At 46.1% G+C, this 27,950-nt stretch overlaps 1 protein-coding gene across 1 annotated transcript in view; it reads left to right on the top strand.

Annotated features, from left to right (window-relative positions):
• The window catches only part of LOC311237061 (uncharacterized protein), a gene marked incomplete at both ends in the record, with an annotated part of 158,240 nt that overhangs the window by 9,360 nt on the left and 120,930 nt on the right, over window positions 1–27,950 (top strand). Inside the window, one exon of the mRNA XM_084324869.1 lies at window positions 4,774–4,966. Within this exon, the coding sequence (XP_084180995.1) occupies window positions 4,774–4,966 (193 nt within the window). The remainder of the gene's footprint in view (window positions 1–4,773; window positions 4,967–27,950) is intronic.

The following is a 27,950-nucleotide window of genomic DNA, read 5'->3' as shown; positions in this document are numbered from 1 at the left end:
TTAACCTTTCACTACCACACAACAACAGGTTTACCCTTTCACTCATGTCACTACCACACTACAGACGGTTAACCTTTCACTACCACACTACAGAAGCTTAACCTTTCACTTCTGTAGTGTCGCAGTGAAAGGTCAACCGTCTGTAGTGTGGCAGTGCAAGGTTAACCTTCTGTAGTGTGGTAGTGAAAGGGTTAAGGTTTGTTTTTGTCAGTAGCACACCGGCAGGTTCCTCACAGTGGTCCTGGAGTCATCCATCACTGTCAGACAGAGCGCAGACCGGGCGTGTCCAGGGGGGGTTGACACACTCATGTGGTTCAATGCACCTCATTGGTTCTTTTTACAGTACATATAATTTATGGTTCATACTTGTCAAACATTATTGAAACTTCACTATTTACACCCTCCCAGCATCCTCTTTGAAACACTTGAACAGGTCCCTACGTCTAAGCATGTCTAATGTTATACAACAGTTACGTTATACACCAACCTACTGTATACTATACAACACACTATAATATATAACTGGACTTTGGAGAAGTCTTTATTCGGCATGCAGGCAGACACACACATGCGATGGGCGGCACACACACAGGAACACACACACATGCAGTTAGTTGGGTCGCCGATGCGATTGAGTCTCTGCACTTGACCCAATCCCGTCGTCCTTCCCCCCCAAGGGCAGCCGGGAGCAGAGGGACCGCACCCCGGGGACCAATCCAAGTGCTCCTGTCCGTCTTCGTCAGGGACGCGACAGCATTAGCGATCTGTTGTGCATGTTTTTCCATTGGGTTTATCTTATCTGGGGGAGGGGGGGGGGGGGACCCTTGCGAGCACGGGGAGAACATGCAAACTCCACACAGAAAGGCCTGGGAGATACCCCACCTGGGTACCTGGCAACGCGGAAGGTCCCCAATTGGGAATCAAACAGATGGACCTACCACCGTAACTATACAACAGTTATGTTGTACACCAACCTATACTATACAACACACTATACAACAGTTATGTTATACACCAACCTATACTATACAACAGTTATGTTATACAACAACCTATACTATACAACACACTATACAACAGTTATGTTATACACCAACCTATACTATACAACACACTATACAACAGTTATGTTATACACCAACTTATACTATACAACAGTTATGTTATACAACAAATTGTTCATCAAACAGTGTCGAACTTAAGTGTTGCGCTCTGAGTGCATAGTAGTATAGACAATTAGCATAGTAGGTAGTAATATAGGCATAGTAGATTCATTAGTAGCAAAGTGCATAACAGTAACATAACAGTTTTGCATTTTATGATGCATCAAATCTTTGCCTAAATAAAATAAATTATTGTCAGGTTGGGCATCTCAAACCATGCTATCTTTTCTTGATCCTCATATCACTGTTGCTTCACTCTGAACTAGGAAAGTACAAGTTGGTTGTGATTGGAGGATCAGGAAAAGAGGGCAGGGTTTGTGATAGGTCAATTGTCACATGTCCTCAACTCAATACATTCTTAGTCCACTATATTGATTAGTTGATTTAATCGACTAATCTGTAAAATTGTGTTTCCCACATTCAATCATGCAGAAGGACCTTTTCAGTGCTTTTTTATTTGAGCATGTAAAGATGACAGGTTGGAGTGTACATTCAGACCTAAAGACATGCATTAGTACTGAGTTGGTAATAATAATGTGGAACTGTAAATTCCCCCCAAAATGATTTGTGGTTAGTTTGTCTGAAGGGTTCAATTACTTCTCAGTACAGCATGTAATAACCTAGAACTCTTTGATAATAACCCATTACTCATGAGTCTGTTTTATTATTTATGTATTTTTTTAATTTATGTTTTTAGTTTTTACTACCGGGCAGTCCGGTAGAGAGAGAGAGAGAGAGAGAGAGAGAGAGAGAGAGGAACAACGGGAGACAGAGCGGGGGGAAGACATTCGGCAAAGGACGCCGGGTCCGGGAATCGAACCCGGGTCGGCCACTTTGCGACGCAGCGTGTTACGTGGTTCGCCATTTGGGCGCCCCAGTATGTTTTATTTCTGAGGCACATATTACAACTGTAGTTGCCCCAAAGTGCTGTACATATAAATGGCACTATAATAAAACACAGTAAAAACATGGTAAATACAACAATACAAATACAACTAATATAACAACAAATAGTTCATATTTCATCATATTATGATAAAAACAAATATATATATATATATATATATATATAAATACACAACATAAAACAGGGTAGGTGTGAGATCCAGACTAAAAAGCCCATTCTAAAAGCTAAAAGGCCTGGTAAACAGGTAGGTTTTTAACCTGGATTTAAAGGCAGGGAGACAGGGAGTGTTGTTGTTGAGGGGAGAGGAGGCCATTCCACAGCTTTGGGGCAACAACTGCGAAGGCACTTTGGCACTGTCGTCTTCAGCCTAGATGGAGGGACCACCAGAAGAGAGAGGCTGGAGGACCTGAGCCATCTATAGGAGCAACGTGGGGGAGAGGAGAACCATTAAATAAGAGGGAGCCGGGCCATTGAGGGCTTTGCAAACAAATAATAAAACCTTAAAACGGATCCTGTACTCTGGACTGGGAGCCAGTGAAGGGAAGCTAAAAGTGGGGTGATGTGGTCTCTCTCTCTTTAGTGCTAGTCAGCGTTCTGGCGGCAGCGTTTTGTAGACGGGATAAGGATGACTGCAGTATCCTTGGCGGGAGGTGATGAAAGCATGAATAACTTTATCCGGGTCAGCAAAGGACAGAAGAGGCTTCATTTATAACTTCTAACATGTACAATCATGCTGTATATACTGTATATACATGGATATATTCATATTTACAGCATATATATTTACCACATATATATATATACCGCGTATATATATATCCATATCTGTCTGAATATACCGGCATATAATCCTTCTATATACCTACTTATACACCTGCATATAACCCATAACTCTGTATGATAGCATGTATATTAATACTGTATATACCGTGGCATATGTATCTGTCTGTACATGTGACTGCAACTTGTTCCTGTTTGCGGACGACTCAGCCCTGCTGGTCTCTGACAAGAACAAGTTACAGGTTGAAAAAACCCTCAGCTCAGAACTAGGCAAAATCTGCATATGGCTCGCTGATAACAAACTATCATTACACATGGGCAAAACAGAGTCCATTCTCTTCGGTTAAAATAACAAACTCAGCAAGACCGACGGCTTCTCAGTTACAGTGGGTGACAATATTGTCACAAGGAAAGAAGATATTACCTACCTGGGTTCCATCCTAGAGGCAAATCTTTCCTGTGACAAAATGGCATCCAATGTAATAAAAAAAGTCAACCAACGAACTCGATTCTTGTACCGGATCTCCTCACTGGTAAACAAGAATACCCTGAAGACTCTAGCAGGAGCACTCATTCAAGGGTACTACGACTATGCTTGCACCTCATGGTACCAAAGCACCTCAAAGGCGCTAAAAACAAAATTACAAACATCTCAAAACAAACTGGTCAGACTACTGCTTGACCTTACTCCTAGAACCCACCTCACCCCTGCCCACTTTGACAACCTAGGATGGCTTAGAGTAGACGACAGAGTACAGCAACTTGCAATGGGCCTGGTCTACAAGATACACTACACGACCAAGGTACCAATGTACATGTCAAAATACTTCCCAAAGGTCAGTGAATACCACGATCACAACACCAGAGGGAGCTCCACAAATCATGTTAAACCCAGATTCGGCTCAAACAAGGGACTAAACACGTTTCGCAATTATGCCACATCAATGTGGAACGCCCTACCCAAAGCTGTAAAGGAATGTGAATCACTACCCACTTTCAAAAACACTCTCAAAAAACACCTAAGGGAGACTGCAACTCGAAACTGGCCCCTGTAAATGTCCGAACACAACCCCCTCCAATGTACAGTAAATTACCAAGTATGGTCTTGTCAATAATCCAATGTACAGTTTTGTTTGTACAGTTGTACAGTGTCCCCCACCCACCCCTCCTACCCAACCCCCCCCCCCCCCCCACTCCTACCCAACCCCCCCCCCCCCCACCCACCCAACCACCTCAAATGTACAGTCCCCCCCCACCCCCACCTACCCAATCCAATGTACAGTTTCTACGTCAAATGTATATACTCTTTTTTTTCTTTTTTTTTCCTGGACTCTTTTTGTATCACAAACAGTACTGTAATTGCAAATCTGGTATGTCATAAATGTATAGATGTAGCAGTACTGTCTATCTGTATGTCATGTATGTCATATATGTTACGATGAATTGAAAATGGGGGACCCTGATGTAAACAAGACGAAAGTCTTTCTCTGGTCTGCATCCCCTTAACAATTGTATGTATTGAGCTGTACTGTACTGTACCCATTCTGCAATCTGTTAATAAAGTTTTCAATCAATCAATCAATACATACCTGCATATAATCCTTTTTACATGTCTGTCGATACTATATCTGTACATATATCTCTTACCTACTCTTACTAGTTATGCTGCTGACCATTAGGACGTACTACCATAGTGTCTTTAAACCTGTACACTGTACACATACATCTGATTAGCACTATTACTCAGTAGTACTAATTTATACATTGTATACCCAGTTTAATCGCCTGTACATTGTATATTACTATCACACTTGTTACTCTGGTTGGATGCCAAACTTCTTTTCCGATGTACTGTACTTGTGCTGTATAATGACAATACATTTGAATCTAACCTAATCTCATGTGCTGCCACGTCTCCCTCAGGTTCCCAGTCAGGGGGCTGTCTGACGGGGAGTGGCACCGCGTGGCCGTCACAGTGTCCACCAAGCGGCTGGCTCTGTACGTGGACTGCTCCCTGGTGGAGAGCGTGGACTGGGTGCACCGCAGCATGGGCATCACCACCGATGGGCTGCTCATGGTCGGAGGCGTCCTGGAGAGCTTTGAGACGCCCTTCAAAGTAAGACGCTCGGTCTCCGTCCAGCTTTTACCTGACTTTACGCGGGTTTTCCAGATGGCCCAGAGACTTGTATTATTAAAGTGCTATTTGCCTCGTTCACTTTGATTTTGATTTGATTTGAAATCTTTATTTCGAACATGTAAATACAAACAATATAAAATCAAAACAAATCATTGATCCCAAAAAAACAAAAAAAAAAAAAACATAATCAATTTACATGTTCGAAAAGGAGTAGGAAGAAGTATACACTTATTTAATCCTACCCCGTTTCCACTACTCACTACTCACTACTACCACATTGTTAAAGTTTGATGCATTGTGAGGTACGGATCAAGGGAACTATAAAAGAAGGAAGGGTCATCACGTCACAGTGTAGCACGTGAATGCACATCGGTGCCTATAGTGTGGAAACTTTCAGTTCGGCCGACATTGAGTTGAATGGGATCAGCCATCTCCCTCGTTCATTTAAACAGGTTGTTACCTCGGATGTCAAAATCATCTGCAATTTGTTGCTTTATTAACTAACTAGCTAACGTTTTATATATTGGTATATATATTTATTGATTTCCTCTAGCTAGCTAGATAGCTGGTATATTTTGAATCTTAATACAGGCTTCAATAGAACTGGCACCAAAGTCTGGCACCAAGCAGAGCATAGAACGCTGGTATTATGACGTGATGACCCTTCCTTCTTTTATAGTTTCCTTGGTACGGATACCCGTTCACTTCAATGTTAAAACTTCAGAAATACCACCTCAAGAACCGAAGTAGTCAAAACAACAGACAGAATAACAGAATCAGAATCACAAGCTCACGATCACCTGCCGTTTTCGTGTTTTGAAACACATGGAAGTCGTCAGCTCATTGAAAAGCGTTCATAGTGAATAGCTTGGTGAATAAAGTGGATTAGAGAGCTAATCTGGGATCACGTGTCTGGTCTTCACTTGATTCACCATTCGAGCTAATCTGGGATCACGTGTCTGGTCTTCACTTGATTCACCATTCTGTAACTTGACTGAAGAGGGAAACAGGTGTGTGTCTGTAATTGTGTGTGTGTGTATATTTGTGTGTGTGTGTGTGTGTGTGTGTGTGTGTGTGTGTGTGTGTGTGTGTGTGTGTGTGTGTGTGTGTAGTATGGTATGGGGGTTGAAACGTTGTGTGTGTGTGTGTGTGTGTGTGTGTGTGTGTGTGTGTGTGTGTGTGTGTGTGTGTGTGTGTGTGTGTGTGTGTGTGTGTGTGTGTGTGTGTGTGTGTGTGTGTGTGTGTGTGTGTGTGTGTGTGTGTGTGTGTGTGTGTGTGTGTGTGTGTGTGTATAAATGACAGATCAGCACTCCTATAGACACTAGGGACCCAGATGGTTTAAATGTAATAACCAGTGTACAGGAAGAGTTGTAAAGCTTCAGTTACATTACAGTACCGTCCCCTGAACATCTGGCATTCCCTGTTATTTAACAGTTGGATAATTTTGCATTCACACGCACACACACACACACACGCAGACACACACACACACACACACACACACACACACACACACACACACACACACACGCACACACACACACACACACACACACACACACACACACACACACACACACATACACACACACACACACACACACATACAGACATACTGGTGCATGCATGCATGCAAGCACACATACACACATGCACACACACACACATACTGTACATGCATGCACGCATGCACGCAAGCACACATATGCACACACATATGCACACACACACATATGCACACACACACACACACACACAACACACACACACACACACACACACACACACACACACACACACACACACACACACACACACACACACACACACACACACACACACACACACACACACACACACACACTCAGTCATAGATCAGGACAGGCAGTGAGTACTATACCGCTCCATAGCGCCCCCACTATAGAGATCACACTGAGTTGGAAGGAGAGAGATAGGGGGGGGGGGGGGGGGGGGGCCTGTATATCCTCAGCTGCCCCCTCTTGTTCCACCGACATGAAGACATCAGCATGTTGCTCCTGGCAGACGGTCAGCATATTTATGAAGGATGTGCATCGGAGGGAACAGCGTATAGCGTACACATCCATGCAGTGGAGAGAGAGAGGCAGCATCTGGCTTTGTGTTCCACCCAGAATGGATTCTCCATCGCCTCTCTCGTCTCCCCCGGCGACAGCCCTCAGCGGGCCACCCCCCTCCCCCCTCCCCGGGACCGGAGCACTTCCTGGTTCTAGCGAGGTGGTGACAGTCCCAGTGCGACCTGATGAGCTGCCCCGTGTTGTACCGGATGTGACCGGGCTTGACCCCTATCAGTCACTGTCACCGGCGACTCTATAGAAACACCTGAAGGTTTGTTTCTATACGCAGGCTATTTACTGTCATTTTTAAAACAGATATTAACGAGGCCCTGTGTGCTAAACAGGCGCTAAAGTGACAGTAAATCAGTGATGTTTCACAGAGGATATATCTTGTGGTACAGACAGCGTCCTCCCTGTCTTAGACATTATACAGCAGACAGACGTTATCCCGTTGGGTGCACAGATCTGCCATTTGTTATTTTAATCTGAAACACATCACTGCAAGTTGAATGCCTATATAGATCTGAACCAATACGGACCAACAGTGGCAGACCCCACACATAACGTCATATTGCACGGATTTTTCTTTGTCTTTCATTCGTTAAAACGCACACATTGCGATTTTGCCAAAACTGAGCACCGTGCACAACTGAAACGGCCCCCACTCGCTATAGCAGCAGGGCCCCGGGTTGGCAAAGCAAACACACCCTGCTTTGATAAAGCAAATGCACACACTGTGCCAATGTGGATAACTGATGCGCGGTGGAAACGCTTGAAAAGTCTTTCACCTTGTAGAAGAAACCCTCGCTCCTGACATAAACCAATGAACGTAAATCTCCAGGGTCTAGTTGAGCTGCGTCTGGTGAGTTTGGCTCAGTGGCTACTGTAGCGTCCCGGCTTATGTGCAAATTTGCCTAAAACATTATATTTTCATTGGCTTGCTATTGTGATCACTGGTTTAGCCGGTGTGTGTGTGTGTGTGTGTGTGTGTGTGTGTGTGTGTGTGTGTGTGTGTTGTGTGTGTGTGTGTGTGTGTGTGTGTGTGGTGTGTGGGTGTGTGTGTGTGTGTGAGAGGCATGTTTCAGTTTATGCCCAAGGCCTTTACATTCTCCTGTAAATATGCATGGGGGGGTGGGGGGGGGGGGGGGTTGTTAATATAAGATAGGGGCCCCATATTCTAGCTTGAAACGGCCCCCCTGAACCTCAAGGCCGTGCCTGTCACGATTACAATCAGGTCCCGACTCTTTGAACCTTGCAAGCACCTAGGATCTCGTAAGCACCGCAGGGCTTGACATTAACACCATCGCCCGCCAAATACAGTTAGAATTCTGCCCCAAAAAATGGAGACTGAAACATCCACAAATTGGTAAACTCAGAAACAAACATATGGGGTTATAAAAAAGAGTTTTATAGACCCCCCCCCCCCCCCACCCCCACCCCACCCCCAAAAAACGGCAACGCTCCAGTTCCTTTTAGTTTGAAATCCTTTCTGTGTGAAACCACAGAAGAAGCCAGTTTACGTAATAATAACCCATCAGTTTTCGGTTTGGTTTGATTTGGTTTATTTGAAAGTAAAAGAAAACACATACACACATAGTCCCCAGTGGACACACAGACACAAGAGAGGAACCACAGTGTAACTAACTATGGAGGATAAATACCACAGTAAAGTCCAACTACTCACACACACACACACACACACACACACACACACACACACACACACACACACACACACACACACACACACACACACACACACACACAACACACACACACACACACACACACACACACACACACACACATCTTGATCTTGTTTTACAACTTGCTATAATGTAATATAATTATGTGTATTATTATATACGCCTTCTGGGCTTTTCTGCCTCTTCCTGCACTGTATATATTTTGTACTTTACTACAGTTGTCGTTATTGTGTTGTTGTTTTTATACTGTGCGGAAAGAATAAACTCAACTATACTAAACCCATCGGTTTTCCCGTGTTGTGGGAGATGTAGGGAACCGGCTTATTTGGGCAGAAGAACGACGCCACACACACGGTCTATAGGGAGGGAGGCATGGCAGGCTGGAGCGAGAGAGGAGGTAGTGAGAGAATTATAGTTTTAGCCCCAGGAGACCCCCATCCAGCACACTGACTGGCATACAGTTTCTACTCCATTTATTCATTAGACACGGTGCATTTCAGGACCTATTGCTGTGGTCATGGTACGTTACAAGCAGGGAAATTCAAAAAGTATGCATCAGATTTATTTTCTACCTCTCAGACTCTCTCTCTCTCTCTCTCTCTCTCTCTCTCTCTCTTCTCTCTCTCTCTCTCTCTCTCTCTCTCTCTCTCTCTCTCCTCTCTCTCTCTCTCTCTCTCTCTCTCTCTCACTCTATTTATTTTTCTGTTCTGCTAGTCACACATGCAATGTACATAATTATATACATTATATACACTTTCCTTCTCTTCTCTTTCTCTCTCTTTCTCTCTCTCTCCCCCATTCTCACTCTATCTATGTTTCTGTCAAATCTTTCTGCAAAGTCACACATGCTTGCACACAAACATAATTATAAACATTATATGCACTTTATTTATCTCTCTTTCTCCCCTTCTCTCTCTCTCTCTCTCTCTCTCTGTCTCTCTCTCTTTCTCTTTATTTTCTTTCTCTCCTTTTCTCTCTCTCTCTCTCTCTCTCTCTCTCTCTCTCTCTCTCTCTCTCTCTCTCTCTCTCTCTCTCTCTCTCTCTCTCTCCCTCTATTATACACATGACTTGTTCTGCAAAAACAACAGAATTAATTAGCATTTTAACATTGTATGCAAATAACTTTTATCTTCGCCTTGTCAAATCATTAACCCTGCATGTGGTTTATTCTTTTTTTGCATACAATTAAGGAAGCAATGTTTATCCTGCTTTTAAATGCAGAACCACATACCCAGACAGACACTCACACATGCATTGTCATTAACACAGAGACAGAGACATCTTACATAGAGCTACTGCTAGCCAACGTTATGCACAAAGAGTATAGCTACACAGTAGTGAACTTCACTTCACCTAAACTACCTTCAGTTCCCTTATCTTGTTCTCTCTGGTGTGATGAGCAGTATTGTGGTGATGTGTAGCTTACAGTATGTTCACTAAGTTGTGGTTTAGCTAAGTTGTGGCTAGAATACATTGCTGATGCTGACAGTATTGTGTGTGGTGTGTGATTACAAGCCGCTGGTCTCATCCGTAGCTCAGTCTACTGCATTAAGCACTGCCGTGTTGGACAGCACCGGCCAGAGTGAAATGTGTAATATAATTTGTTTCTTTTTATAATAATAATTTAAAGCAATAATTAATTTCCCTCTGTGAAAATGGTTCCAAACCCCTGTCTATAGGGAAGGATAGCAGGATGGATAGAGCAGCTAATGGAGAGATGGAAATCTCTAGAGCTTATAGTTTTACCCCCAGTAGACTGTTACGAATGGAGCATGGTGGAGTGTGAAACCCAGTTGCAGCAGATAACGGAGAGATATAATTAACAGGAAGCAGGAGACGGCGTTGTGACGATAACAAGGTTTACTCAAACAGAAAACAAGGAAACACGACTGACACACAGGTAACATTAAACAATGAACCAGCAAGTGTATGCTGGCCCAGAACACTTAAATACAGACACTAATCAGAGACAGAGGGTAATTACTAACAGGACACAGGTGTGATAGACAGAACTAACAGAGTACAGAGCACACAGGGGAAAACAATAACAATGGTACAAACTGAGACATACAAGACTAAAACACATTTACAAAACACAGACAGTAGGGACACAAGACTAACACAGTGGAACTAATAAAGACAACATAGACAACGAATAAATCAAACATAAATGACAGCAAATAATGTTCTGTATCGTTAGTGGCTTAGCTTGGCTTCGCCTTCTGCACTATCTCGCGTACGTGCACGCGTACTGAATAAACCACAAATGTACCTCTAATACCAGTATTAGTCTGACCACACCCCTCATCAGCTTACCTTCATAAGCAGGTGTGTGGTCACCTGCTCTCCTCCTTCTCGCTTTCACCACAAGGAAGTGCCTCGGTAGTACCCCACTTGACGTGTCGTTGATAAGTTGAAAAGAGTTGTGACTAGGTTTACATTGTGCCTAACCTTTTTCTTCTCTCACTTGTTTATATAAGAAAAAGGTTTGGGTCATAATGTATTCCGCGGAGAGTAGACCCGCTAGACCTACTCTTCACCACCGATTCTCCATTCCCGCCTCCGTCGTGCGTTCCGGTGCTGGGCTGTTGCCACTCTCGTGGTTGCCGACCCAGCCCGGGAGACTGCCGGTGGATAGTTTTCCTCACCGACGAGCCGAGGGTTCGGAGCCGTCGCTCCGGCGATGGCCTGATCTCGACTCTGGTTCCTCTGTTTCTGGGGAATCGCCCGTTGATGAACGGGGGATTGTCTTAGAGCCAGGGGATTTGCGACGAAAACTTTTTGCGTCTGCTCGCTCACGTCGTCACATGGTGGCGTGCAGACGCGAACGGCCTGGGTTTGGGGAATTGCTGGAGACCAGCGAGGCCGCGTCCGACTCTGGATTTCTGATGGAAACTGAAGACTTCATGGAGGAGGCGGACGGGTTCTTGTATGATGGTCCCGTGGAGGAGAGTATCCCTCCTCCGGAGACCCCGGGGTGGGGGGAAATGGCTCCACGGGGCGCCTTGTTCGAGGATGTCGGGGAACCACCTTGGCCTCATCAACAGGATGCCCTACTGTCAGCCGCATCGGATTGTGGCTCCTTGACCAGTCGCAGCCTGCTGTATGCGAGGGATGCGGGGTCGGTGGAGGAGGGTCCGCAGGGGGAACTGCGGGCCTTGTTTCCCGAGCTCATGGCGGTAGCCGCCGCTGCAAACGGTGTGCCGCTGCCGCAGCCATTGCCTGCTCCTGTCCCTGATGACCTCATAGGCCATCCCTGGCAGCGTCCCCCGGTGAGAGGGGTGGACGTTGTCTACCCATTTTTCCCATCGATGGGGGCCTATGTTCGTCGGGGCCAGGCGGTCTCCAACATCATGGGACTGACTCCCGCCTACGTACCAGTTACGCGGGTGTCGGGGTTGGTCAAAGGTATGGGGGAGGGCGTACCTCGGCTTGACAATCCGATGGCCGCGCTCCTCTGTCCGGATATGGTGTGGGAGCCCCTATGCAAGCCGGTCCTCCAGGGGAGGTCGGCTAGGCGATTGGCTTATTGGGGTGACCAGTCATTTATCGCCGGTACACAGTCGCTGGCTGCGGCCTCTAACATCGCCCACCTGGCTAGATTTGTATCGGGGATAATGACGGGCGGCGCGGATCTGAACGAGGTGAGGTGCGATCAGATCACCCAGGCTGCGGGAGCTGTGCTGCACCTCTCCCAGGTGCTAGCCATAGCCATGGGTAAAGTGCGCGCCCTGGCCACCCTGGGCCAGCGTCACCTTTGGCTGGAGCAGGCCCGTGTACCAGAGAAGAAGAGAGCCCCTCTTCTGACGGCCGACCTCTCCGACGCTGGCCTGTTCGGGAAGGCCCTGCTATTGATGACCTCAACATGCAGAGAGATGGCAGAGGAGAGATCCATCCTCCAACCCCATTTTCCGCCTCCCGTCCTTGCCGGTGGGGGCAGAAGGCTTCCGCGACGTCGAGCTGTCTCCGTCGCCGCTACCACTGCCCCCGCCGCCGCTGCTGGCCCTGCCAAGAGGGCTAGGAGACGAGACGACGCTTCAGCCACCGCCGGCCCATCCCAGACCGGAGGAGACGGTAGGGAACGTCGTGTCCAGCAGACTGTAACCTACCGTCCCTCCGGGGCTCCCCGGGGTGGCCAGACTCGAGCGGCGCGAGGTGGCAGGCGCCGTTGAGTGACTTTTCCCCCTCTGTGTCCCCTCCTCTACACCCTCCCCGGCCCCCCTATGATTTTGTGCCTTGATCACATATTATTTATTTAATAAAAAAGTTCCCTGATATAAGGGGGACTGTGGTTGGCCGAACAAACTGTGTGTTTCTTCAATGCAAATCATGTGGTGGGGTTGTGTTTTATGAATCTACCCTGTTACGTTGGGGGAATGAGTTGTGTTGTGTTACGAGTTTTTAAGCAAGGTCTGCAACTTACACTCGGTAATAGGTTCTATTAGCTTGATGCTCCACATGCAATTAGAACTGGTGATATTCCATTGCTTTAACTAAGTATGTGTTCACAACGCTGTGTTGTTAGTTGCAGTAATGCTCGTACACACTTTTCATGGCCTAGCCATTACTCTCGTTCAACGTCTTCCTATAGCTTAGGCTGCGGGTATGGGATTCACGCACAGGCGACTTGTGTTTTTTGTTGTAATCCCTTTTACACTTTGTGGGTAGCTAACATTATATTAGCTTATGCTATATGTGTTTTGTTCTACCGGAGGTTTTCAAAATGGCTACGGTTGTTTTCTGTGTGTAGGGATAGAAGGTGTGTTTTTCGGGAGGGGGTGTCGGATAAACCCCTCCTTTACCCACTTGATTGGTTTAGAGGTTGTTGACCCTCCTGCTGAGCCAGTCAGGGCCAAGCCAGTGCTTGGCGGGGGAGGGGGGGGGGGGGGAGGGGTATTCTACCGACTCCTGTTATGACAGGATCCGGTGGGTTTTCCCCGCCCGTTATAGCGTTGTTGCTATGGCGACGCCTTCCATGAGCTGGTGTCGTAAAGATGTCGAGGTTAGAGCGCAGGCCTTAACCTGCTGCGCTCGTTTTTGTGTCAAACTTGAGTCTGTTGGTCACGTGTCTCACAGTTTACATATCTTTTTCTTGACCGTGGTCTCATGTGGGAAGGTGTTTCTGGGGGAATCTGGTCTTACACTCTGATTAAGAAGAGTGACTGGATTAAAATCATGTGAAAAACAGGGTTTTTTACTCCCAGCTGTGCAGTTAGGTCATACATGTGATGCCTTTTCTTTATTTTATAAAGAGTTGAATGTTCATTCATGGAGTTGATTGCATCTCGCCCCTCTTGTCGTTTCCCTGGGCGTCTTGGGGATTCAATATGGTGGTCTAAGCGGCCTATTGTTGATGTGGGTATGTCCAAACGCACACATAGTGCTGGTTCAGGATGTGCTTTGGCCGTTGCTGACTGGCGCGCCTCGTTTGCTTTGGTGAAACAGCGTTTTTATGGAGCAATTGGGATGGGGGTTTTTCCTCTTCCGACATCCTGTGTGTTGTCGATGGGTTCCCGTTCATGTCAGGGGATGATGACGGAATGGGTCTGGGCATATGGGAAGGGTCTCACGCCCTAAGGGTGGGCCGCCGGACGCGGTTCATACCGACACGTCTGGGTGGCGCCTTCTTTTTATGTTGGGATCAGACGCGCATATCTGCCCCTTCTCCTGGGGTTGGCAGGTCGGCGTGGTTAGGGCACGGGACTGGTTCTGGTCGCGCTGGTCCAGATCAGTGCACCCGTTGTCCGCTGGGGATGCAGATCTGCTGTTCTGGTACCCTGAGGGACTTAGGGTTTTTTCGGGGGGAAAAATGCTAGGTCGATCCGGGTGTCACAGGGTTGTGCGTTATGGGACCCCTTGTTGGTACCGAGTGCGGGGTGCTGGGGGCTGGTCTTCCATATTACGCTCTTCTCTTGCGTTTTGGCGCTGAGGAGCCTGTTGGGTGGGGTTAACCTCCTTTGGGATCCTGTGCTCCCCGTATCGCCGGGCCCGGTCCGGGGTGATGCCCGTTGACCTGTAGGCCCGGGATGGCCCTGTTGGGAACCGGAACGCGGGCTGCGGTGGTACCGCCGGTGCGTTTTCGGGGTTTTCCTGAGGGGTTATGGGACCAACCATTGCATGGGGTAATGCCTGGGTGGTTGGTTCTCTGGTGTGTTGCTGCAGTGTCAACTCCCGGTTCTCCGGTTGAGGGTGCCCCTGCACGTTCATGACGTCTGCCGATCGTATGGGCTTTTCTGTGGGCAGCTGTCAGGGGCCGTGTGGTCTACGGATCCCGCTCCTGACGTGCTGTTGAAAGCTTGGTTATGCGACAACGCCAGCATACGCCCCTTCCGCCGGGGCGGCTGTTTCGGCTGTCCTTTCTGGCGCCTGCCTCGTCCGCAGTTGTTCCAGGCTTGGGTTGACAGCCTGTTGCCTGGTCTTCCCCGGTGCACTGCCTGTTCCGTTGGTTAACTCTTGTGTGTTATGACCATGCTGTCTGCCTGTTGCAGGGCTTGTGTTCCAGGCGGTGTGCTGTTGAGGGGGACAGGGCCCGCTCGGCTGAGGGGCCTTTGTCCGAATACGCTGGCGATGTGAGGGGCGGGGTCACTAGGTGCCCCCCTGGTGGGGTCTTGATGCTGGCATCATGGACTTCTCCGGGCCCCCATTCCGGGGGTCCAGTCCTTTTGGTGGGTCTGGGTCTTCCTTCGCGCTCCGCTGCTACGGCCTTGCCACGGGGTTGGGTTTGCCCTTGACCCCGTGATTCTGGGGGCAGTAACGAGGTTGTTCCTCCGTTCGTTCCCGGGTGGCATGCGGGTTGTGCGTGTGTGTAGTCGTGGGGTCAAGCCACGGTCTGCTCACCCTGTGCGTTAAGTTGCTTGAGAGCTCTTCGCACGGTCGGGTCCGTCGCCTTCCCGTGAAGCCTCTAATAGGGGGGATACCCTCCATTAGGGGGGGTCGGGGGGGCTCGGCCCTCCCTGTTCTGATGGTTTTGGGGGGCTGTCAGCGGGGTGTATTTGTCAGCCAAGTGGCTCCGCTTGGCCTCCCTTGTGCAGAAGGCGAAGCCAAGCTAAGCCACTAACGATACAGAACGTTAGGTTATGACTATAACCAAGTTCTGTTAGTTAGGGGCGATGCTTGGCTTCGGACGGCCGCTGCAGCCCTTGACCTCACCTTGTGGTGAAAGCTTGGGAAGGAGGAGAGCAGGTGACCACACACCTGCTTATGAAGGTAAGCTGATGAGGGGTGTGGTCAGACTAATACTGGTATTAGAGGTACATTTGTGGTTTATTCAGTACGCGTGCACGTACGCGAGATAGTGCAGAAGGCGAAGCCAAGCATCGCCCCTAACTAACAGAACTTGGTTATAGTCATAACCTAACGTTAATCAGGTGAGTGAGCTGATGCCAGATCTGCCACATCTGGATCAGCCCACCGGTTGGCAATGTTGTAGTGTGAAGGGGTGTATCATTATGGAAGGGGAGTTGAGAAGGTCCGAAACCTGGGCCAGCCGAACCGGGAGGAGGGTTGCCGTCCGGTCCCGCAGGACCGGATGAAGCGTTACAGTAGACCCCCCTCCAGCACATGTTTCTACTCTACATTTATTCATTAGACATGGTACATTTGAGCACGTATTGCTGTGGTCATGGTACATTAGAGGCTGAAATAGAGACACAAAAGTAGAAAGAAAGTATAGCCTACATCAGATTTTATTAACCTTTATTTTACCCAGGGTATAGGTTCGCTGAGCACAGATGCTCTTTTTCAGGAACGCCCTGCTTCACATTCACACAGTTCCATTCACACCTGGGAGCTACCCAGTACAACCACAGTCTGCCACTGTTGGCCACTGAGCAACTCCACTGGAGCAGTTTGGGGTTAAGTGCCTTGCTCAAGGACACTTCAGCGGTTGGTGTGGGATATGAGAGAGTTATTAATTCACTTCCCCAGCTCAGATTTTTTCCCACCGGTCCGGGGGATCGAACCAGCAACCTTCCGGTCACAAACACGCTTCTCTAACCATTAGGCCACCGCTGCCCTACATATCCATCTCTCTCTCTCTCTCTCTCTCTCTCTTTCTCTCTCTCTTGCTCTCTCGCGCTCTCGCTCTCTCTCTCTTTCTCTCTCTTTCTCTCTCTTTCTCTCTACCTCTCTTTCTCTCTGTCTTTCTCTCTCTCTACCTCTCTTTATCTCTCTCTTTCTCTCTCTTTCTCTCTCTCTCTCTCTCTCTCTTTCTTTTTCTGTTCAGTTACACACATACTTGCTCACAAACATAATTATACACATGCTTTCTCTCCCTCCATTATACACATGCATGCAATTTTAGTTTTTTGTATTGTTTTGCCATCAGTTAAAGGTTTGATATGCAACCGTAAAATAATTCACATCTCATTCTGCAAAAACAACAGGATTAAAAAGCTGGCTTTAATGTGCATAATGTATTGAAAAAGCTTAGGCCCAAATTGTTTTGTTTTTTTGTTTGTTTTTTTCCCATTCCAAAATTCCCCAACAAATATTCCATTAAAGCCAGGAAGAAAATGAATGAGCAACGCTAGTATTAGATTATGGTGACGTGACCTCATCCCTACTTAACCCTTTCACTACCACACTGCGGTTAACCGTCTGTAGTGTGGTAGTGATAGGGTTAACCGTCTGTAGTGTGGTAGTGAAAGGGTTAAAAAAAATGACTCTGCTTATCACGCTATATCGTTGTATCTACCTCACACACTCACTAGTGCACTTTATATGAATCTTTAGGTTGGTCTTTAGGGAGGAGAAAAATACACATGTTGCTATTTATTGTCAAGACATCGTTAGGTAAACTACCTACGTATACCTTTTTTTAAATGTCCTCAGGGTAAAATTGCTTTCTCTTTTTATGCACCTTGGGTATGGAATGAGCTACAAAATGCCATTAGGAAGCACTGCTTCCTTTGCCATTAAAAGTATTTTACAAGCCACCCTCAAGGAAACATGTTGTTGTTTTACATAACCTTGATTTCTGGTATGACCTGTATGTCTGTGTTATGATATCTCTGGTATGACCTGTATGGCTGTGTTATGATATCTCTGATATGACCTGTATGGCTGTGTTATTATATCTCTGATATGACCTGTATAACTGTGTTATGATATCTCTGGTATGACCTGTATGTCTGTGTTATGATATCTCTGATATGACCTGTATGTCTGTGTTATGATATCTCTGGTATGACCTGTATGGCTGTGTTTTGATATCTCTGATATGACCCGTATGTCTGTGTTATGATATCTCTGGTATGACCTGTATGTCTGTGTTATGATATCTCTGGTATGACCTGTATGGCTGTGTTTTGATATCTCTGATATGACCTGTATGTCTGTGTTATGATATCTCTGGTATGACCTGTATGTCTGTGTTATGATATCTCTGATATGACCTGTATGTCTGTGTTATGATATCTCTGATATGACCTGTATGTCTGTGTTATGATATCTCTGGTATGACCTGTATGGCTGTGTTATGATATCTCTGATATGACCTGTATGACTGTGTTATGATATCTCTGGTATGACCCGTATGGCTGTGTTATGATATCTCTGATATGACCTGTATGACTGTGTTATGATATCCCTGGTATGACCTGTAGGACTGTGTTATGATATCTCTGGTATGACCCGTATGGCTGTGTTATGATATCTCTGATATGACCTGTATGACTGTGTTATGATATCTCTGGTATGACCCGTATGGCTGTGTTATGATATCTCTGATATGACCTGTATGACTGTGTTATGATATCCCTGGTATGACCTGTAGGACTGTGTTATGATATCTCTGATATCTGCAAAGATATCTTGAAACTGCTTATACTGCCAATACTCTACCAGGACTCCCTGGAAGAATAGATCTTGTATCTCAACGGGACCTTCCTGGCTAAATAAAGGATACATTAAAATACATGATGATATGCAAACATTACGACTATCATCTTTAGTCATTAACCCCACATGCGGTTTTAATCTCTTTGCATACAATTAAGGAGGTAATGTTTATCCTGCGTGTAAACAGTTAATGCGGAGCCCCACACTCTGACAGACACTCACTCATACATTCTTATAAACACGGCCTGGAGACAGAGATGTTATCTAGACGTCAGATGTCTGTCGTGTTTGGCCCCGTGACAGGAGGCCCCTGCCTGGTGAAGGTCTGCTGGGGCTCACCTACAACGCTGTGACCTGTAGCAACCTGTGTGTGTGTGTGTGTGTGTGTGTGTGTGTGTGTGTGTGTGTGTGTGTGTGTGTGTGTGTGTGTGTGTGTGTGTGTGTGTGTGTGTGTGCGTGTGCGTGTGTGTGTGCGAGTGTGTGCATGTGTGTGTATGTGTGTACATATGTGCGTGTGTGTGTGCGTGTGTGCGTATGCATGTGCGTGTGCATGTGCGTGTGTGTGTGTGTGTGTGTGCGTGTGTGTGTGTGTGTGTGTGTGCGTATGCGTGTGCGTGTGTGCGTGTGTGTGTGTGTGCGTGTGCGCGTATGCATGTGCGTGTGCGTGTGCGTGTGTGCGTGTGTGTGCGTGTGCGTGTGCGTGTGTGTGTGTGTGTATGTGTCCTGTTGTAACTGGCATTAATGTAGTCTGATGCAAACTGTCTTCTTTGGAGACTACTTTGGAATGTTATTTTGAGAGCAGATCAAAGCTGCCTACAAAGAAGACATGCTCTAATGTTCCACTAGATCAGATTAGATTATATTAGATTCAAATGTATTGTCATTATGCAGCACAAGTACAGTACAGCGAAAATAAGATTGGCATCCAACCAAAGTTCAAATGTAACCGTAAAGTGCAACAGTATAATATACAATGTACGGGTGATTAAACTGGGTATAAAATATATAAATGAGTACTACTGAGTATAGTGCTAATCAGATGTATAAGTTGTAGTATTAATATATACAGTGATATAGGTATAAAGACACTATGGTAGTAGTCATACTGGCCAGCAGTGTAACTAGTAAGAGTAGGTAAGGGATATGTACAGATAGAGATATTGTATCTGCAGATATGTAATAAGGATTATATGCAGGTATGTACAGACAGATGTGGATAGATATATACATGGTAAGAATAAACATATATATAAATGGTATATACAGCATTATTGTACATGCTATCATACAGAGTTGGATAGACTATAGTATGAGGTAGGTAGTTATGGTTATTAGGATTACAGCGTAGGGCAGTTGTAGACAGTGAAAGCAGTAGGTACTGTAGGTATACATTGAGTACAGGCAACAAGTTCAGAGTTCAAAGTTTGTACAGTTTTGGTGACAGAGCCTAGGGTATAGGAAATGAGAGTTCAGAGTTTATATGGTGGGGGGGGGGGGTGGTACAGAGTTCAGGGAGATGACAGCTGAGGGAAGCTGTTCCTGAGTCTGCTTGACTTGGAGGTTCCTTCAGCGTCTCCTGGAGGGGAGGAGGGCAAACAGTCCATGATTGGGATGAGAGGTGTCCTTGACAATGCCTTCCTCAGACACCCGTCTGTGATGGATAGACTCAGGGAGTGATGTGGTGTTCACCACCCTCTCTGCAATGCTTTCCAGTCTGAGGCAGTAGTACAGTTGCCGTACCAGACTGTGATGCAGTTGGTGAGTACGCTTTCTATGGCGCACCGGGAAAGGATCACCAGAATCTGGGGTGAAAGGTGGGCTTTCCTCAGTCTCCTGCCGATGGGTGTGGGTTCTGTTGTTTGCTAATGGCAGCATACGGTTCCTTCATTGCTAGCTTGTAATTAGCATCCTGTGGTATATACTGTAGGCTGCAGTCCCTTGAGATAAGGAGACGGAGGTTAAAATGGCTCGGTCATGTATTGAGGATGCCCAATGAAAGGTTACCCAAAGTTGCCTTGAGATGGACCCCAGTTGGGAAGAGAAAGAGGGGTAGACCAAAGAACACCTGGCGAAGGACAGTGATGATGGAGCTGAAGGAGATGGCTCTTTCCTGGGACGAAGCGCAGGCCAAAGCACGAGACGTGGCAGTGTATGATTGTGGCCTTATGCCCCAACCGGGACGAAGAGGATAAGTAAAGTAAAGTAAGCAGTCAATGGTAGCTGTAAATTCCCTGGACTGATCCTCACTAGAGGATTTGTCTGTCTTATAATAGTTCACAATGTGCTGTTTATGTAGATGTACAGCAGACATATGGGAGTGGATGTGTAGGTGGGGGGGGGGGGGGGGGGGGGTGGACTGTGGGTGTAGTATGCTATACAACTGTGCATTGTGTACCACCATACCTGTCTGCGTGTGTGTACCTTTAGCATCTGCTACACTCCACTGCAGCGCTGTTCTTCATGCCCGTGTGTGACTGTGTGTCCACTGAACTGTTAAACCCGAGCCTCTAAATGGAAGTGTCCAATGGGGGACCCTGATGTAAACAAGACAAACGTCTTTCTCTGGTCTGCATCCCCTTAACAAGTGTATGTATTGAGCCGTACTGTATTGTACCCATTCTGCAATCTGTTAAATAAAGTTTTCATTCATTCATTCATTCAAGTGTAGGCATCATGCAAAATGTTGCATGTTAAAATGAGATGCCAAAACAATCGACCATAATAACCACACACATAAATAACCACACACACACACACACACACACACACACACACACACACAACCATATTTAAATGGGATGAGATGTCAAAACTGTTGGGATTTGGTGTTGTGGCGCAACAGGACCCAGGAGCAGACAAGACCAGGCGGGGCAGCGAGATAATGAGTCTTTATTAAACATTAACTCCAACACAAAAACAAGGGTATAGAAAAACCACAAAAACAAAACCTCTCAGGGGACGCTGCAAAAGGGAAAAAACGAAACTAAAAGTTCAACACGAAAACACTAAACATGGAAACACTTACTTTACTAGAACGCGAAACAAGACGCATTGGAACACGGAGTAACATTGATAATGGACCCACACAGAGACCGGGAAACAAGGAACTCAAATACAGAAACAAACGAGAAACACCTGGGATGATTACAACTGGAGACAGACTGACAAAGAACTACAAGAAACAACACAAAGAGGTGGCGCTGGGTGGCGCAGCGGACATTGCGCTCGTCACCAACGCAAGAGACACCGGTATCGAATCCGGCTGTCAGCGTTGCCTCCGGCTTGGGCCGGCCGTCATACTAACTCAATTGGCAGAGTTAGCGGGTAGGAAGTCGATGGGTGGTAATCTGGATGTTGTAAACAGCGACTCCTACAGGTCGGCCAGGGCGCCTGCACAGCAGAGACAGGAAAATAGCCTAGCCGAGAGCTACCAGCCAAAATTGTACCTACTCTCGGCTAGTATTAGTATTAATAGTATTAGTAATACCCATTCAATATGAACATGACAAAACATATTATATGGCATATAATATTTTCTGTCATGTGCATATTGAATGGGTATATAATATAATATGATATTTTATATATCATTGTAACGGTGTACATTTACATTTACATTTAGTCATTTAGCTGACGCTTTTATCCAAAGCGACTTACAAGTTCTGTGCGACAAGACAGCAAGAAGGGTATAACTCTATCAGCTGAGTAACAATGTTCATCAAAGTGTTGCGTGTTACAGTGTAGGTTAGTTTATTAGGACAAGTGCATGACATTAAGGTTAGTCGGGGTTAGATTTTTTTTTTTTTTTTTTATTTATCATTTCAGATAATGGTTGAAGAAGTGAGTCTTTAGTCGACGGCGAAAGATTGGACGGGATTCGGCTGTCCTAACTGGGATGGGTAGTTCATTCCACCATTGTGGGGCAAGGACTGAGAATAGGCGGCTTCTCTTTGATGACCCTCCGGGAGCTTGGATAGGAGTAGATCTGAGGCGGCCAGAAGATGCAGAGCGTAGGGGTCTTGAGGGTGTGTAGTTAGAGACCATTGACCGGAGGTAGGCGGGAGCGGTTCCCTTTGCCGCACGGTATGCTAGGTCGAGGGCCTTGAAGCGGATACGTGCAGCAATGGGGAGCCAGTGCAGGTCCCTAAGAAGTGGGGTGACATGGGCCGACTTCGGTAGGTTTGAGATCAGGCGGGCCGCTGCGTTTTGAATGAGTTGAAGAGGCTTGGTGGCAGTGGCCGGGAGGTAGTGTAGCAATTACAAGAATGACGAGACTAACTTCTCACATTGGGCATGCAGGCAGCATGACCCATTTATTTCACACTCTGCATACACAGACAACACACACACTCAATTCAATGGGCATGAGAAAACATGAGTTTACATTGCCAAAGCAAAAGTGGAACAATACAATCAAAACAAAAATGATATGTACAATTAAAAGGGAATGTGTAAACAGAGCTGTCACATTGCGTGTTGTCACGATACTGGAATTTCGAACTTCGATACGATACCTTGAAAAGTATCGATATTCGATACCATTTTCGATACCACAGGGAAAAATGTTAAATCTTAAAATGTAAAGAAAAAAAAATAAAGATATATATATATATATATATATATATATATATATATATGTGTGTTTTTTTTTTTTTTTTTTTTTTAAACAAAATGTTGCCTTTGTTGCTGGTCGATTCTCCTCATCTTCTCTCTGGTACTATAAGAGAAGATAAATATAATACTTTTAAAACCCTTTGTTTATCTTTAGATCAGACATTTAAAAATAACTGAATGATCTAATCTTAGAAATTAAGTAAAGTTAATAGTACTGCATGTTAAGCATAACAGATTGATTGATTGTTTGAACATTTTATTAACAGATTGAAGAATGGGTACAATACAGTATGGCTCAATACACACAATTGTTAAGGGGAGGCAGACCAGAGAAATACTTTCGTCTTGTTTACATCAGGGTCCCCCATTTTCAATTAATCATAACATTTGACATACAGATAAACTGTACTGTTACATCCAGCCATTTATGACATACAAGATATACAGTACTGTTTAAGAGACAGAGTTTCCGGGGAGCTCCAGTAGCTCACCGCATATCTCGGCGCTATTTCTGCGTCCGGGAAAACCGTGCTGCGTCACGGATCTGGTGGACTCCGAGTTCGATTCCCGGACCCGCCGTCAATTTGCCAGAATGTCTTCCCCTGCTCTACACCCCATTTCATCCTGTATCTGTCGCCATGCTTGACCAGAAAAGCTATAAACGCTAAAAAATTAAGTAAAAAAAAAAAAAAAAAAAAAAAAAGACAGAGTTTCCAAAAGAGAGTATATGTTAATTTACTTCTGACCATTATAGTCAAAGTATTTTCCTATGAAACTCATAAGACCACATAAGGCTAGCATCATTCAGTTACAGATATATTGGCCAACATTAGCCAGCTATCTAGCCAGCTACTGCACCACAAACTGCCAGCCAGCCAGCTGGCTACCTTAACCCACAATACAACAGCTATCCAGCCAGCTACTGCACCACAAACTGCCAGCTTGATTGATTGAAAAGCTAGCAAGCTGGCCACCCCCAATCCAGCCAACTGTACAAATTACGGTCTCAGCCAAATCACATCGATTTGTACAGTTAGTTAGCTAGCCATTCCATTGCGAATTAAAAGGTAGGCCAGTATTAGCTAGCTAGTAGCTAACGTTAGCCAACTGAGAACGATAGCTAGCTAACCAACATCTGCAAGCCTGCAAACAACAACGCTGTTGATATAATGAGCTATCCGTAGTAAGGCTGACCTTCGATTTTTTTTTGGAATTCGAAGCTTTGGGGCCGAGATTCGATTTTAATTCGAAGCTTCGAGATACTTTTTTTTTTTTTTTTATTATTATTATATATTTTTTTAATGTTGTGGGACTTGTACAGCACGTTGTTCAACTTTGTCAGTGCTGTAAAGTTTAAACCTTTTTAAATCTTAGACAAACAAAACACTTTGCTTTCATGAAATATTGTAAGCCGTCATTTGAGGCTTTATAAAAGCAGCACAGTGAACACAAATCTGTCAGTGCCGAGTCCGACCTCATCTTAAATACCAAACAGCATTGCTTGTTGTAGTTAACAAAGAGAGGCAGAGTTGATTTAAAAAAAAAAGATTTTTAATTTTTTTTATTTCTTTTTATCGCATTTTATTAATCGAGATCTACTTGAAATCAGCCCGCGATCTACCTGTCAATCGCGGTCGACAGATTGGGCACCACTGGACTAGACAGTAACTACAAAGACTATGACTAAACAGTAAACCTAATTGTAACTGAGGGGTACAATTCCCTGACTGTATTACTAGATATGATACTTACTACCACTACCTTTGTACTTAATATTCGGCCACCCAGTACTCGGCATAAATATATTATGATGAACACTGTCACGTAGATGAAACGGATCCAACACAAATGTACGAATTAGAAATAGGTCTTTATTTCTACACAGCGATGGTGTGTAGAGCAAGCACTTAATCAAATCAATCACATTTATGAATGGGAATTAGTATGCACTTTTATGGCAAGAGTATTCGTCGGTATATCAATAGAGAATGTCCAATCTCTGAAGGCGCAGGTGGTACATATACGACCTGGAATAGTTTAAGGAATAACAGCAATGATACTTCAATGATTATAGGCTGGATACACTAGGGGGGGTTAATCCGGTCACTTGTAAGCCGACAGGAGTAGGAAGGGGGGGGGGGTAAAGTCCGGCTGCCTCATCCGGCCAAGGGTATCCCAGGTGAACCCACTGTAGTGCCGTTCAATGCGCCGGCGATCCTTGGACCACAGATGAAAGCAGATGGACTCTTTGTGGGCCGGCGTCCTCCGGTCCACGGAGGAGAGACGTGAAGCGACCTCGTCTTGCAGAGCGTCTCCTCACCTTGCGTCCTCTCCAGGGGGGGGGGTTCCAACACACGGCAGTGTCGGGGGTCTTTATCCATGGAATAATCAACGTATACAAAGCATAATCCGTGCCTGGGAAGGCGGGCTGTCGTCGGTAGAATAATCCGGTATACAGGTCCACTCGCTCGTCGGCTCTGGGGCTCCTCGGGTGCAGCTTCACGTGGGGTCAACCACCCTGGATAAGCAGCCAGTTTTCTGCCCGAAACGATGGGGTACTGATTACGGTAGTATTCTCACCGCACGAAGCACTATATATTAACAGACTATTATTAGCTTAATAGACTACGTCCAACTCGACGATATAGTGCCAAATATGACTATTCAAATATTAATATACACGATGTCTCAATACCGATGGTAGGCGAACTTGGCCTTACTCCCACACGTGGCGTCGCGGGGAGGCTTTACGTCTGTGACTCTATTGGAGGGTAAGAAACTGGACTGAAAAGGGAAGTCCTACTTTAGTAGCGCAGTATATATACGCACTATGAACAAATAGTCCCATTAGTGGTGCGGTAGCCAGATTCCTACGCGGAACTAGGACTTGTTCGTACATGTTGAGCGGTACGTTTGAACTGGGTCTGAGGGGTATGGCAGCCTGGCACCAAGGTCTCGACCAATAGTAGAATGGAGACTATTATGGGATGTTCAGTAGGCTAGAATGGATATTCAATGCATATTGTACAAGGAATATACAAGGGATATCAGGGAATATTAGAGAATATACAAATACAATTAAATATATATATATAAATAAATATATATATTCGGTTTAATCTGGCCCTTCACAACAGCCACCCCCTGATTGGTCCCAGACCTAATCAGTTAAACAGAGACAGATTAATCGCGTTGTCTATTTACACATAAGGGTTTGCTGTAGGGGTCAGTCAACTTCACAAAGTCATAGGGTTATAGGGTCATGGTCATCATCGATTGTGTCTGGGAGTCGGGGCAGTTCTATGAGCCTCGCCACGGGACGGGTGTAAGTGCGACCCTGGACGAGCACTTCAGCTGCTCGGACCTTGCCGTCGGCACCGGTGATCACTTTGCTTACGCGGCCGGCCGGCCACATAGCTCTGGGCAGTGATTGATCAATAATCATGACGACTGTTCCTCCTGTCAAATTGTCTCTCTCCTTTACCCACTTCTGGCGGGTCTGTAGAGACGGTAGGTAGTGCAGTAGGAAACTGCTCCAAAACTTGTCGGCTAATACTTGACTGTACCTCCACATTCGTCGGCCGTTCGCTTCTTCAGGCCGGTACATTGTCTGGGGTAACGCGGGATCTAGCCGCCCCATCAGGAGTGTGTTGGGGGTAACTGGGTCGATATCCGCCACATCACTGGAGACATATCCGAGGGGCTTCGAGTTAAGTACTCCCTCAATCTCCGTGAGGACTGTCATTAGGACTTCTTCCGCCACAGTCTGGGCCCCAAGTACTGCGTACAGGGCTGTCTTTATGGAGCGCACTTCTCGTTCCCAAGTGCCACCGAAGTGGGGTGCGTTTGGGGGGTTGAATTGGAAATCAACCTGTGCCGGAGCGAGGTGGGTCTTAAGTTCTGGGCCCATAGCTTGGAAGCTCTCTCTCAGCTCTCTTTCGCCGCCTTTGAAGTTTGTCCCATGATCGGACAATAGGGTAGACGGTCTTCCTTTCCGTGATGTGAATCTACGGAAGGCCATAAGGAATGAGTCTGTGCTCATGGTCGGGAGAAGCTCGATGTGTATCGCTCTGGTGGTCATGCATTTGAATACAATACCCCACCGCTTCTCGGTTCCTCTTCCTTTCTTTATGTGCAGCGGGCCAAAGCAGTCCATACCCGTTGAGTGGAATGGCTTGTCACCGATTCGGAGGCGACATGGAGGAAGGTCAGCCATCCTTGGTATGCTGGGCTGCGCGCGCCACTTGCGGCAGTCTAGACATGTTCGCTGGAAGCGTCGTACCGCCTCTCTTCCTTGTAGGATCCAGTAACGACGTCTGATTTCCGCGAAGACTCTTTCTGCTCCTGCGTGATGTACATCCTCATCGTATTTCTTTATAATCAGCTCTGTGACCTTGTGTCGGCTGTTCAATACGATCGGGTATTTAATGTCATCCGGTAGATTGGGGGCTCTGCGTAGGCGACCACCCACTCTGATGAGGGTATGAGCGTCGCTCTCGGGGGCCAGATGAATTAATCTGCTGTCGGATGGGACGGGCTTTCCTCCCTGTAGACAGGCCAATTCATCGGGGAACGAGTCTCTCTGGGCTCGCTGCAGTAGAAGCAATTCTGCTTCCTCGTAGTTAGCTGCTGACATATCAGCGGGGGACTTGCACTCCGGGTGGTACCGCAGGAATGTTCTTTGTTGTGCACTCTCTATGGACGTGCAAT

Source organism: Notolepis coatsorum (assembly GCF_963971535.1).
Source record: "Notolepis coatsorum genome assembly, chromosome: 11".
Lineage (NCBI taxonomy): Eukaryota > Metazoa > Chordata > Actinopteri > Aulopiformes > Paralepididae > Notolepis > Notolepis coatsorum.
The sequence above is the reverse complement of the archived record's forward strand: the minus strand, read 5'-3'. Positions and strand labels throughout refer to the sequence as shown.